General features: G+C 44.9%; 1 protein-coding gene across 1 annotated transcript in view; it reads right to left on the reverse strand.

Moving 5' to 3' along the window:
- The window catches only part of UBE3C (ubiquitin protein ligase E3C), a 117858-nt gene extending 103699 nt beyond the window's left edge, over positions 1–14159 (reverse strand). Inside the window, exon 1 of the mRNA XM_045792223.2 lies at positions 13674–14159. Coding sequence (XP_045648179.1) covers positions 13674–13739 — 66 coding nt within the window. The 5' untranslated portion in view covers positions 13740–14159. The remainder of the gene's footprint in view (positions 1–13673) is intronic.
- Positions 14160–14513: the final 354 nt, after the last annotated feature.

The following is a 14513-nucleotide window of genomic DNA, read 5'->3' on the forward strand; positions in this document are numbered from 1 at the left end:
TAAATGAAGACATAAGATGACAATCATAATTATCCTTAGTGCCTTAATTTATAAGACAATCTTTACCTTCAGGCTTTAAAAATGATACATTTTCTGTTGTTATAAAACCTAACCCATGCATGTCAGACACGGCAGTCAGGTGGAAAAAAATAAAGGCATAGGCATGATCCTAATTTGCTATTACCAATACCTATGTGTAGCTCACACTAGTAAATAATTATCAACTTCTGAAAGTGTAATAACATCGTGCTGCTAGAAAAATAAACCTACAACAACGTACAAGGAGGGTCAGTATACAGAAATGCACACTAGCAACACAGACGATATAGAGAGAGCCCATATTATGTATGCATATGTTCCCTAGCTGCAGCCACGCAATACTGACGTGTCACTGGCAAGCCTAGCTTACCACCAAGCTCCCTCACTCGAACCTCATCATGAGCCAGCATTTCAGAGAAATCACAGGTTTGACACCCTAGTTATATTTTTCTGTTGGACATTGAAACAAACACTGTTCAGTTTTTAAAATGCTCCTTCGTACGCCACCTAAATCATCACACACTTTGGAACAGTGACCTAGTATACTAATGAGGCTAAAACGTGAATAGACAGGTCAACGTCAGAGGGTCTCTGGGAAGACTCATATGGAAACAGTTTCAGCATGTGATAAAGGTGGCATTTCAAATCTATACAGGAAGCATACAGTTCGATAAATATGACAGGAAAAACTGCATGACCTAAATAAATGACAATGTATCTCTAGTCTTCACATCAAGAGATCCCTGACTGACGTAAGATTTGTGTGTGTGTGTGTGTGTGTGTGTGTGTGTGTGTAAAGCGCTATAAAAATATGTGAGGATAATATGAGAATTAAAAAACTCCCATGTGAGGGGCGCCTGGGTGGCACAGCGGTTAAGCGTCTGCCTTCGGCTCAGGGCGTGATCCCGGCGTTCTGGGATCGAGCCCCACATCAGGCTCCTCCGCTATGAGCCTGCTTCTTCCTCTTCCACTCCCCCTGCTTGTGTTCCCATTCTCTCTGGCTGTCTCTCCCTGTCTAATAAATAAATAAATCTTTAAAAAAAAAAAAAAAAAAACTCCCATGTGATGGGGCACCTAGGTGGCTCAGTCAGTTGAGCATCCAACTCTTGATTTCGGCTCAGGTCATGACCTCAAGGTCGTGAGATTGAGCCCCACCGTCAGGCTCTGAGTGCTCACTGAGGAGTCTGCTTGAGATTCTCTCTCCCTCTCCCTCTGACCCTCCCCCTGCTCATGCTCTCGCTCTCAATAAATTAATTAATTTTAAAAAACCCCAAACTCCCATGTGAAATAGGACTTTCTCTAAGAAAGACATATCACACATTAAGTCTTGCTACTGTAGTTATTTAAGAATAAATTTGAGTGCATGAAAACTAAGGCACATATACAAAGATATGTACTGCAGTGTTGCTTAAATTAGCAAACAACGGACAGTAAATGGCCATTAAAATACATGACAGCTAAGTAAGTTATGAAACATTCATTACACTAATGATCATCCAGCGTTTTACAAGAATGCAGTCAATCCACCTGCACTGAACTGGAACTGTTTCCGCGATGTATTCTCAGGCGGTGAGAGAAGTGCCCTGGTCCCTTGAATATGCTCTGCCATGTGCTCATGTAAGAGAAGAGCATGCACAGACCAGCCGAGAGGACAGGGCAGGAGCTGTGACCAGGTCGGACCGTCAGGATGAGGGACCGAGGGAGTGGGAGGTGGGGTGGAAGGTGGGGACACTGTGACTACTTTGCATCGTTATTTTCTACGGCTTGCATTATTATCCATGCCCGTGGAATACTTTCACCTTTTTGGAATAATAAACTAACGAAGCTATGTGAGAATATAAATTTTTTAAAGGAGCTCAACATAACCAAGAATAAATTCATAATGAAGTGGCTGAGACAAAAAGAACAACAAAGTACCAGCAAAAAGAACATTCAGATTTGATTCTTAACAAGTTTTTGGTTCCAACTTACTATACATATACTTGAAAACATTTTACCTTCTAAATTCTACAGGCCTAGAAAAGTTAGGAATTTTAAGGGCAGTTATATACCAGTTTCATAGAACACACTCATCAAGTGTTTTTGGAATGACTAAGCCTGGTGTTGTCCGGGCGGGCAGGAGGCACACATGTTACTTTCAATGCTAATCTCACCTCCACAGCTGTGACACTAAACCTTTTCATCAATACGTAAACAAGAGTAAATTACAGCAAACTTCTCTATTTGATCTTTGAGCTTGAGGCACATTATCTTATCTTCTCTGAAAATTAAATATAGCCAAACTTCAAAAATACCATTAACAAAGATGTTTTTAAATGGGAAAAAAATGCTTTTTTTTTTAATGCAGATACATTTAGTAGCAACAAAATGAAGTTTTTTAAAATGTTAAGTCATATATAGTTTAAATTAGATTTCATTAACTATTGAAATAAAAAAAAACTATGGTCACTGAAGTCAAAGTACATTTATATAATATGACTTCCATACACCAAATGCTCAAATGGGCTAACCATTTATAAAAAGAACGTTAGCATGCTTATTAATATCTTGATTTCTAAAAACAACAGTTTCCTTTGTTTCACTATTTGGGTTATCTTCCTTTAGCAATTTACTCCATTTAACAGTGTAAATAAAATAATCAGTTTCACACCTGTTTTAAGTTAGTATTTTCCCACTCATGCACTAACATAATAACAACAGTTTTACACAATTCAAAGAATATTCAAGTAAAACACTTCTTTTGAGTTAATTAAAATGTTAAATGTTAGCAAAAGTATTATTTGTGAATACACAATCTATGATATGTGGGTTTTTCCTAAGAACCTCTATGAAAATATAAGAGCAATCGACTTCATGTACATGCAAAAAATATTTAAAGGTGTATCAAATATAGTAATAAATGACTAAATATCATATTTATAAAACAGAATTACAAGATTCCTAATTCAAAAAATATATAGAAAAAGACTAGAAAAAATTTTACCCACATATTAGCAGTGTTTTATTTCTAAATGGAGGGTGGGGTTCCAAAGAGGTAGTTTTTCTTCATTTCAGTATATTTAAAATTTTCTAAGATAGACATTATAATTAGAAAAGAGCTCATTTTAAAATAAAGTATCCAAAGCAAAATGCAATAGTTTAATCCCATTACAATAAATTCTGAAAGATTTTCTTTTCTTCCATAAGAACTGAGTGGTAAATATGGCACCATTTGAATAGCAAAACCCCAGAAATAACCTAGACATATATACATATGCAGACACACAGACACACATATAAATAGGAAAGTGGTTACGTGACACAAATCACGTAGTGGAATATGACGCACCTGTGAAAACAAGACCTACAGAGATACAACACTAAGGAGAAGAACAATATATTCCCTCATTTTTATTGAAAAAGTGATGGGGGATGTGTTTATGTTTAGACTAAGTTATGAACAGACACTGAGGAAACTGGTACTAATGGGGAAATTAGGAATCTCAGTGAGGGGAAGGTTTCATTATAAACCCTCTAGATGGATTTCACTTTTTATAATTTTTTTCAATTAAGAAAAAAAAGTTAACATTGTTTCAAAGGCCCCTGTCTGGAGATTGGAAATGGAAACATTATTAAAGCAAGGAAGATCAGTGATAATTCAGTTTGACTTTCTCATTATCAAGAATTACGACTTTCATATTACAAGATGTGATAAAGAGAAGCCCAGAAAAGATAAGTAACTAAGTTGCAGACAGTTGGTTATGGAGATAAACATTTCTTCCAGTTTTTACTGTACTTTTTACAATTTCACATTTTGTAGTGAAGATGTGATACGAATCTTGCTGTTTGCCAACACACTAGAGTTTACTAATGTTCCTTAAAAACATTAGAGCATTAAAACTTCACTGTAAGAAAAATTAGTTCAAAAAGATGTAGGAATTTATCAGAGCCACCTTCTCAGTGCCTGCAGGCCATGTTCCTCGACTTCCCCCAGGCTAAAGGGGAGCGTAAGTAAAGCGGGAGACAGACGCGAGACGTGCAGGCTACACGACATAGCAGAGCATCGTGGAGAGCGGACCAGGGCTCCTGAGCTTGGTAGTTTTCACACAAGTTCTGGACTCGCTGGGCTCTGATCTCTCCCTTGGAAGGATGTGGCACGGAGTGGGGATGCCTCCAGGAGTCACAGAGAAATGAGAGGGCATAACAAGCCAAACACCCTGTGGGAGGACAGATACGGATGACAGCCGCCTATGGCTACAAGGAGAGAAAAGGGACTCCCTGGAGACAAAAATGTCCTCAGAGGCTGACAGCAAGGCAAAGATGTGCAGGCAGCACTTAACCACCCCGCCCAGGGAACAGACCTCAATACAATTTTTCTAGAGAACAAAGCACATCAGAAGCCTTTACAATGCGCATACTTTGACCAAGCAATTCAACTTCCTTAATTGATCCTAAAAAACAATTATAAATTGTTGGCTCTAAAGATGTTCACAATAAAATTAAAAAAAACCTAAACCTCCAAAAATAAAGCATAAATATATATACTTCATACAAAGTTTATGCAATGAGCATGTATAGTAATTTTTAAAAATTAAACAAAATTTTAATTTTAGAAAACAGATTGAATGAATTGACTCTCAGCTTTGGGATAACAGAGTCAGAAGCAAGATAGAGAGGAATGGCTGGAGGAAAAAAAAAAAAAGCCTCAAAATCAAACCTCATACGTAAGGCATGCGGTCCTCCGATGAGCCCTGCTTTCTCACACTCTGCCTCTGCTCGTTCCCTCAGTAACGACTGCTGTCTGATGGTGAGTGTGGCCACCCGTAAATGGACATACATACGGGCTTTCTGCTCACCAGGCCCTGAACGCATGCCCATTTCTCTGCTCTTTCTATAGATGTTGGCATCCCTCAGTTTTGTTCTGAGCCTACGAGTCTTCTCAGAGGACCACTTGCCAAGGATTCCGGTGCATCTCACAATTGTGACCATGTACTGATGGACTCCCAGCCTCTACCCAAAGGTCCAGACCAGCGCTTCCTGAACACCCCCAAGCATCTCACATTGCACAGTCCCCTAGGAATGGAACATCGTCTTGGTTCCCGGAGTCACTATCCACACTGGTAACCCCAAACACCTGAGTGACCCTCTCACTGCAGAGCTCATCAATTCTGCCCCCTCAACAGCTCCTGATTCCTCTCCACTCGGGCCCGCCGCTTTGCTTTTAGGCCCTCGTTACTCATCTGCACAACTGCAGCTGTCTCTCACCTGGTTTGCAACCACCTGCACTGCCCCACACTCAACTCTCCCAAAACCTCACTTCACTGCTTAAAATCCTTCACTGGCTCACCAGTGCGCCTGGATATGCCGAGTGTGACCCCCAGAACCCTTTATGATCTGGCCTCCGAGTGTCTCTCCCCAGCCTTCTCTTCTCCTACCCTGACTCCAGCCATGTTGAACGATCTGTAGGTGATTACCACTCCTGTTCCTTCTCACTGATGGCAACAATGTTCATACATAAACAGTAGAAAGAAACCCAGTCCAGCACACAAAAGCCTATGGCACTAACCTTATACCATTTGCCTGGGGTTCTGGCAATAGGATACAAACAGTACTAGAAGAAAAGGAAAACAAGCTTCCTCCCTTCATTCTGGTATAGGACTGTCTAAAAAAATCCCCAATGACCAAAAATTTACTGTGATACTCTCCTACTTCGCTCACCTCTCTTCCATATCCACACGTGTCTGCCTCCTGTCCTACGATTCTAATGGCGACAACCCAAAGACACTCATTCCAAAATTATCTATTCCCCCGGCCCAAATGTATAACCCCCCTTTTATCCAAGGGTGGTTGGATTAAAGAGGTAAATGACCTAAGTAAATTCACATCGCTGCAAATAAAGGACATCTACTTAAGTTTCCTAGGCAGAGAGCTACAAAGTTTTCTCCGAGTAAACGCATTTACAACTTAGCTAAAACGGATACCCTCCTGTGGTGCTTTTAGGGCATTTCCACGAAGTCGGGAACGTCCGGGTGGTGCAGCTGGTTGAGCCACCGACTCTTGATTTCACCTCAGGTCATGATCTCAGGGTCGTGAGATTGAGCCTGTGTCAGAAGTCTGCTGAGATTCACCCTCTCCCTCTGCCCCTCCCCCACAAAACTGAGTGAGATGATGAGACTGTACCACTTTAAGCCACCATGACGCTGGAATAGAGAACATTTTCTTCATTTGCTGGAAATTAAGAAAGTAGTAAAGTAGATATCACGACTGTCTTGTTTGCTGTTGTTGTTTTAAGATTTTAAGTAATCTCTATGCCCAACGTGGTGCTCAAACTTACAACTCTGAGATCAAAGTTGCATGCGTGGGGCGCCCGGGGGCTCAGTTGGTGCAGTGTCTGCCTTCAGGTCATGATCTCAGAGTCCTGGGATCGAGTCCCGCATCGGGCTCCCTGCTCAGTGGAGAGTCTGCTTCTCCCTCACTCGTGCTCTCTCTCTAAGATGAATAAATAAAACTCATTAAACAAACAAAAACAAAGTCACATGCTCTCCTGAGTGTGCCAGCCAGGTGCCCCAACATCATGATTGTTTAGATTAGTATCATTTAAATGCTAACTGCAGCACTGTTTTGTAATCTGCTTATTTTCATGAACAATGAATCATTTCAATAAATATAGATATTAATAAGCAAAAATCATGACCACTTTCAATGGTTGTACAGGGGTGCCTGGGTGGCGCAGTTGTTAAGCGTCTGCCTTCGGCTCAGGGTGTGATCCCGGCGTCCTGGGATCGAGCCCCGCATCAGGCTCCTCCGCTGGGAACCTGCTTCTTCCTCTCCCACTCCCCCTGCCTGTGTTCCCTCTCTCGCTGGCTGTCTCTATCTCCATCAAATAAATAAATAAAACCTTTTAAAAAAATAAAAATTAAAAAAAATAAAAATAAATGGTTGTACAGTATTCCACTACACTGTTACATTACCATTTGCTTACCACATTCCCTATCGTCAGACACGTAGGTTGTTTTAAATCTGTACTATGATGACTATCGCCACAACCATCATTCCCCTACATCTTTCCTACGCACCTGTCAAATTAGTTCCTTAGCATAAATTTCTAAATGTACAACTACTGGATTAGAGAAGATGTACCTTATTAACACTTTTTTTTTTTAAGGTTTTTTATTTATTTATGTAACAGAGAGACAGCCAGCGAGAGAGGGAACATGACAGGGGAGTGGGAGAGGAAGAAGCAGGCTCCCAGCGGAGGAGCCCAATGTGGGACTCGATCCTGGAACGCCGGGATCACGCCCTGAACCCAAGGCAGACGCTTAACGACTGCGCTACCCAGGCGCCCCCTTATTAAGACTTTTGACGCTAAACTGCCTCCCCTCCCCTGCCAAGTAGGCTGTGCCAATTTACATCAACGGGCGTGTCCATCTTTAACCTGGTTACCACGGAAGGCAACGGACTATATGGAGACAAGCCAGCGAAGAAAGTTCCTGCTCCTGCCTTCCTGTTGACAAACGGCGAAAGTAAAGGAAGGCGTGAAGAGGCCGTGGCTGGAGAACAGGAACATGTAGAAAGCAGCTACTCTTACAGGGGCATAAAATAAAGGTCACTGTCAAAGAATAAGATGTCTAACTTCCAAACTTCTAGCTGTTTGCATTCTATAAAAGTTATAAGAATAAAAGGAAAATCACAGAAGAAAACTCCCTATTGCATTTGCAATAAACTCTTTTCAGGCTCTTGTGCACTCCTATGACACTTCCTATGTGTTACCTTAGTTCAGAGACTCAGTGGGCAATTAAGTCCCTAACCAAGAAAATCAGCGTAAGTGTGAACAGCCAGGCAGGGACTGGTGAGGCAAGCTAGGTACCTGGGGAACAAGATTTAAGGAGGTGCTTGCTCTCAGGGCGGTGCTGATGGAGGGCCAGCCATGAGAGTAAGGGCCCCCTTAAGCCCTGCAGTTGTACAACTTGAGTGAGTACCTCCCTGAATTCCGTGCCCTACATGCCTTGAGTGCCTCACCCCAGGCCCTGATCACAAGTACAAAGGGAATTAGACAGTCTCAGCCCTTCCATTCTGCTTGATTCCCCTAAGAACCAGATCAAGAATTCCTGACCTTAGCTGCTACAGGGAACTACAGTGGTTTGGTTCCATATATAAAGGCTACCAACAGTTATGTTCAAGAGAACAGAAGTGGTACTGCTGGATAAAACAGTAATGTAATAATACCAGTCCTGACAGAAAATTAACATTTTAAAATCTGATCTCAGAAAACATTTTTACTTAATGCCAGATCTGTAAGAGTTTTACCTTCCACTGCAACGTACACAGAGTAGCAATGATAACGCATATACCAAGTGCCAACTTTAAAAAAAAAAAAAAAAGCATGGAGTGGCGCCTGGGTGGCTCAGTCAGTGAAGCATCCGACTCAGTCTGAGCTCAGGTCTTGATCTCAAGGTCATGAGTTCAAGCCCTGCACTGGCCTCCACACTGGGCGCAGAGCCCACTGAAAGTAAAAAGAAAACCACCCAATTAAAAAATGGGCAAAAGCTAACATACACAGACGGCAAATAAGCATATGAAAAAAGACTCCACACCATGTGTCATCAAGGAAGCGCTAATTAAAATGATGAGATACTACCACATACCTGCGAGAACGACCAAAATCCAGAACGCTGGTGCCACCAAGCGCTGGCAAGGGTGTGGGGCAGCAGGACTGCTCACTCCCTGCCGGCGGCAGGGCAAGATGGAGCAGCCGCGTTGGAGGACAGTTCTGCAGTTTTGTTTTTAAAGATTTATTTATTTATCACAGCGAGAGAGTGTGTGCGCACATGGGGGGAGGGGCAGAGAGAGGGACAGAAGTAGAATCCCCACTGAGCGAGGGGCTCGCTCTCAGGACACTGACATCATGACCTGAGCTGAAACCAAGAGTCAGTTAACCCACTGAGCCCCCCAGGTGCCCCCAGTTCTGCAGTTTCTTATAAAACCAAACACTCCTACCATATAATGCATGGGAGTCTGGGGGAGGATGAGTCAGTAAAGGAGGGAGGATTTTTAGGGCAATAAGCTATTCTGTATGGTACTCTAGGGTGGATAATATGTCATTATATATTTGTTAAAACTCATAGAAAATACAACACAAAGAGTGAACGTTAACGTATCAATATTGGTTTATCAGTTATGACAAATGAACCACACTAATGCAAGAGGCTAATAACGGGAAATGTGAGGTAGAGGAGAGGGGGCAAAAGTGAAATCTGTACGATCTCCTTGACTTTCTTCTATAAAACTCTAAAAAATAAATTCTTATTTTTTCTAAAGCAATGGACAAACATTAAAGAAATATTATTTCTACTGCCACTCTTCCTCAACTTTCTACGTAAAGTTGGAAAAGAAATTTTAATTTCCTTCCTCCTATCTATAAACTTTTCCAGGTGCGTCTGGGTGGCTCAGTCAGTTAAGCGTCTGCCTTCGTCTCAGGTCATGATGTCAAGGTCCTGGGTCCGAGTCCCACATCGGTCCCCCTGCTCAGCGGGGAGTCTGCTTCTCCCTCTGCCCCTCCCCACCGCTTGGGCACTTTCTCTCTGACAAATAAATAAAACCTTTAAAAGTAACAAAATAAACTTTTCCATATCCACATCCATTTCTTCCCTGTAAATCTCAAAATATTTTTCTCTTCTGCTCACACCTCATTCTTCCCACTTCCTTCCCCCAGGACTCCGAAAGCTCCGCAGTTCCTCCCCCTCCACCTGCTCCTTCCCCAGTCTGTAACCTGCTCAAGTTTCTCCCATCCCCCCCCCAAAACAAAACCTTCCTTAGACCCTGAATGCAACCTTCTTCAGGTCCCTTTCAAAAAAGATCTAGCCACTTTCTGACTTCTCATTCATTCCCTGATGTACTGCAATCTGACTTCCAAGTGCTACTACCCTGGACTATTGCCCCAAAAGTCACCCCGGGCTTCATATTTGTTAGTGTTTCCTCACTGCACCCCTGCAGCACCTGGCACCGTGGTCACTTCCCCCTCCCCGCCCCAGTCCCACGCCAGGTGTTATTCTCTCCTAAGTATTCTCCTCACTTATTAGATGTTACAATACCCCACGAGCCATACACCATCCCAAACTCCAGTCCTTCCCCTAGGGACTTCTTTCTGAGTCACCTATCTGTTGGTAACTACCAAAACTGTAGGTTTAGCCAGAGTTCTCCCTCATTTCACACATGTACAATCAATAGCCTATTACACAGCTCTACCTATGTCCACAAAAACCTAGACATTCCATTCAACAAGCACTTCCCCCCTTGGAGAATCCACTCCCTACAACGCATACATCTAGACTGCTCTATTTGTACCAAAGATTCCAAGCCCCGTCCCAGACTCAGCTCATCAGGTGGGAAGCTGACCCAGTCCAAACAGATGTCCTCTCCTGAGAAATGGATTTGAGATCCAACAGTCTCAGCAGGACACCTCAACTAGGAAATCATACACTGCCAAGGTCATGTGCAAGTAAAAGGGAGAAAGCCAGTCAGCAGAGAGCCAAGAAGGAAGGAGACTGTGCAGCTCAAAGACAAAAACCACAAGTAACCACCTTGGTGTTGATGACTTGGTATCTGGGTATGTTTCCGTCCTTAAATTCTTTGAGATACCATCACATTCTTCCCATACACTTTCCCCCTGCCACTAAGCAATTTTCAGTGGATTCTATACTTGCAATTGAATGGCCCCTAAGATATTCTTCTCTGCACTATAAGAAAGGGGGAAAAAACAACATGTCCATGAACTATGTCATGCCACCAAGGTGTACCCTGATTTCAAAAATATTAAAAAGTAGGCAACTGTGTAACTCAGAACCAGTGGAATCTAGTCTATATTTACTCCAAGTATACTCTTCCACCCATCTAGAATACCTTTCTTGTTTCCCACTATTCTATCCATTCTTCAAGACTAAGCCCCAACCACCTCTACCCTTTCCTGGACCAGCCCCAATAGAAATCTAGAATGTAGTAACTATTCAATACTGTTATTTGATTTCTAATTGTTTAAGTCTTATCTCTCCAACGAGATTATAATGAGGGCATGGAATATCCTTATTATGTTTTAGATGCTACACAGAGCCTTTACAAATAAATGCTAAATATATTCATTTAATTTGGGGGAAAAATATGTATTCAAAAGGTAGCTATATTCAGTTTTCCACCAAGCTCAAGAAGGGAGGGAAAATTACAAATAATTTAATACATGAAGGAAAGACCATTAAAACCTTTGCCTTTTAAATGAGGGTAAGGAATTACATTGTAGCCAAAGAGAATTAAGGAAAATATGCATTTGTAGGTGCTCAACAATTTTGCCAGGAAACAAAATTAAAACTATAACTACAATGAAACTACATCCCCACCAGAACTGTCAAAATTAAAAGGGCTGACAACAAGAAATGTTGAAAGGAAGTGAGGCCACACTCTCAGACACCACGGGTATGCGCACTAGAGCCAAGTGTATGTATAACCCGGCACAGGAGCAGTGTGCCCTCCAGAAGACACCATACAACAGAACGCATCAACTGCTGTTTTCATACAATGCAACAAAACAAGGAGAATGGACTCCACCTCTCAGAATGTGGACTCAAAAAACAGAAACAAACTGTATGTGACTCCATTCACATTTGGGAGAAGGAATACTGAATGGAAGCGAATAGGGAGCCTATGGAATGCTGGGAATGTTATTTGATTGGCGGGGGGTGGTCACAAGGGTGCAGTCATTCCTAAAGATCCTTCCAGCTGAACCTGCAGCTGATTCCTCACCCAGATTCCAGGCCAGTGCACCCATCCCCCAGCCCCTGTGTGTTAACTACTGTTGGCTCCTTAGTGCTACCTTCCCAGGATAACTGCCCTCAGCCAAGGGCCAGCAGTGTCACACTCCCACTCTCACCCAAGGGGTGACCTGCGGCCAAACACCAACTGATGGGGGGGGGTTACAAAATTCTAGCCCCCTTACCTCAAGAAGGGACAGTTCCCCAGTTCTTAAGTGGGATTGGGCTACAGATAAACTCCAAGCAAGAAGACCCCTTCCCCACCCACCACCCCCGCCCCTCTCCTTTTCCCTTGTTAATTTCATTTGCACCAACGTCACCTCCTCAAGCTCTTTTAGGGACACGACCGAAGACACATACACTTAATGTTTAGTCTATACCTCAAAAAAGAAAAAAAAAAGAAAAGAAAAATTATTTTGCACAGCTAAACAGCAAGATGTGTAATCTCCCCGAGATTCTGATCAATAGATAAGAATTTCCTCAGACCAGAGATGTGTGACTAGTTGAGAAAACAGCACCCGAGCAGGGCATGCAGGGGCACTTCTGTCTATGAGGAAAGTCACGAGAAGTGCCATGGATTCTGAGGTGGTGACCTGCCACCAGCCTGCTTGTGCATGTGCAATTATTCATCTGCTCGCTACCTCACCTGTACCCTACAACTGCCTGGCGGTGCCCCAAGGCCTCTTCTACCATCCAAGGGCAGAAACTCCTCTATCTCATTTGTAATTTTCATGACTACCCAAACTACTGAATGTTGCCCATGCCAACCCTGCCATACCTATGCAGTACCTAGTTCTAATACCTAGTTCCGCAGCCAGCTACCTTCAACAAATCACCATCATGCAAAACTCAAGGCTTGAAAACTATCAGCACAGTTCTCTACCAACTCCCTACTGGGTTCCCTTCCTCTAACCTAGGAAACCACCACACACACACACACACACCCTGAGCACAAAAAAAAAGGATGTTCCTACTTGAATTTGAGCACCCACCGAGGATTATATGCCAACCCAGTTATTTAAGTGTAACCTACAGAGTTTACTAATAAAGAAGCAAAAAATAATATACAAAGCATTTAAAAGACATTTAAAAAAATTCTTTAGTGAACAATCAACTAACTAGATTCACTTAAACTTTTCAAACACCGTAAGCACGCAGACCACACTTTTATTTTTAACCTGATAACATCCAAACAGGCAGAAAAGGCACCCATGAACCAGGACAGCGGAGAAGGGGCGAGAAACAGGTGAAGGAAGCAACGCCAGCCCTGAACTATTTATGAGCAAAACCCTCAATCAATAGATGCCAGTATTAAGAGAGGACAGCAGACAGCCCGCAGCCCGTTCCCCCTTATTCTACACAATTAGAAGAATAGTACAGGACCGAGCCTAACAGAAAACGGTCCTAGAGGCTCTCCAGCAATGTTTCCTGAAAGCTGGTGAAGAATAACCTAATAGCGCTGGATTCAAACACATGGCCGATTATGAGTTCTGCCTCAATTTCAGAGATCGCTGACATTACCAAACACATCCGTTCACTTTGTACAACAGAAAATACTCTCTGGGGAGTCATCTAAGAGCAACCGCTCTGCGACGTCAAGGATGATCAAGTATCTAGAATCCATGTCTGAAAAAGAAACATTCGTCTTAGCCCGAAATTGGAAAGGCTGTGCACCTTCCGCAGCCCTGCAGTTTCTGGAACGAAGGGGTCAGACGACTGCCGAGGCCGGCCCACGACCCTGTTCTTCGCCAGCCCCGCTACAGAGCTTCAGAGGCAGGTGGCCGCCCCGGCCGGACCCCCGCCCGCCGCCGCTCGCCCGCGAGGGCCTGAGGCGCCGCGCACACAGGCCGCTCTTACCTTCCTGCTGGCGCCTCCGAGGGACACCTTGGGCCTCGTTTTGAAATCCCCTTCAAAACTAAACATCTTTACAGCTTATCCCATCTGGGAGGAGCCCCCGACCCTGAGAGCAGCGGGGCGGGCGGGGCGGGCCCCCGGGGGGAGGGGCCTCCGACGGGGAGGGGTCTCTCGCGGGGAGGGGTCTGCCCAGAGGAGGGGTCTCCTGCGAGTAGGACTACGCCGCACCGAGGAGCGACCCCGAGCCCGAGCCCGAGCCCGAGCCCGAGCCCGCCCTGGGGACTCTGCCCGCCCGGCCTGCCCTCGAGGGAGGGGGGGAGGTGGCGACACTGGGGGGGTGGCTCCTCCTCACCTCCCCCCTCATCCACGCCTCCCCACTGCTCCGGCCGAGGCCGAGGGCGCCGGCAGGGCCGCGGACCCCGCACTTGCACCGTGAGCAGCCACCGGGAGGAAAGATGGCCGCCGGCCGGGGCTGGCGTGCGCGGTCCCGCTGGCGCGCGCGCGCCCGACGCCGACGCCTCGACCCTGCACCCCGCGGGCCGCCAGCGTGCGCGCGCCCGACGCCGACGCCGCGGCGCTCCCCGGAGCCCCACCAGCGTGCGCGCGCGAGCCCGCCATCGGCGCCGCGGCGCTCCCCGGAGCCGGCCAGCGTGCGCGCGCCCGTCGCTGGCGCGCTGGAGCGTGGGAAGGCTCCGTGTTGACCCGGCTCTGCGGCCGGGCCGCGTACGGAGCCCGGGCCGGGCCGGGCCAACACCCCGGGTGAGGGGCGGGGGGCAGCGCCGGCACCTGCTCCCCGGAGCTGGACGCGCATGTGCGCTTTTCCCGGCAGCGGGCTGGCCAATT

This window comes from Ursus americanus, chromosome 3 (genome assembly GCF_024610735.1).
Source record: "Ursus americanus isolate L20-20 chromosome 3, mUrsAme1.1.p, whole genome shotgun sequence".
Lineage (NCBI taxonomy): Eukaryota > Metazoa > Chordata > Mammalia > Carnivora > Ursidae > Ursus > Ursus americanus.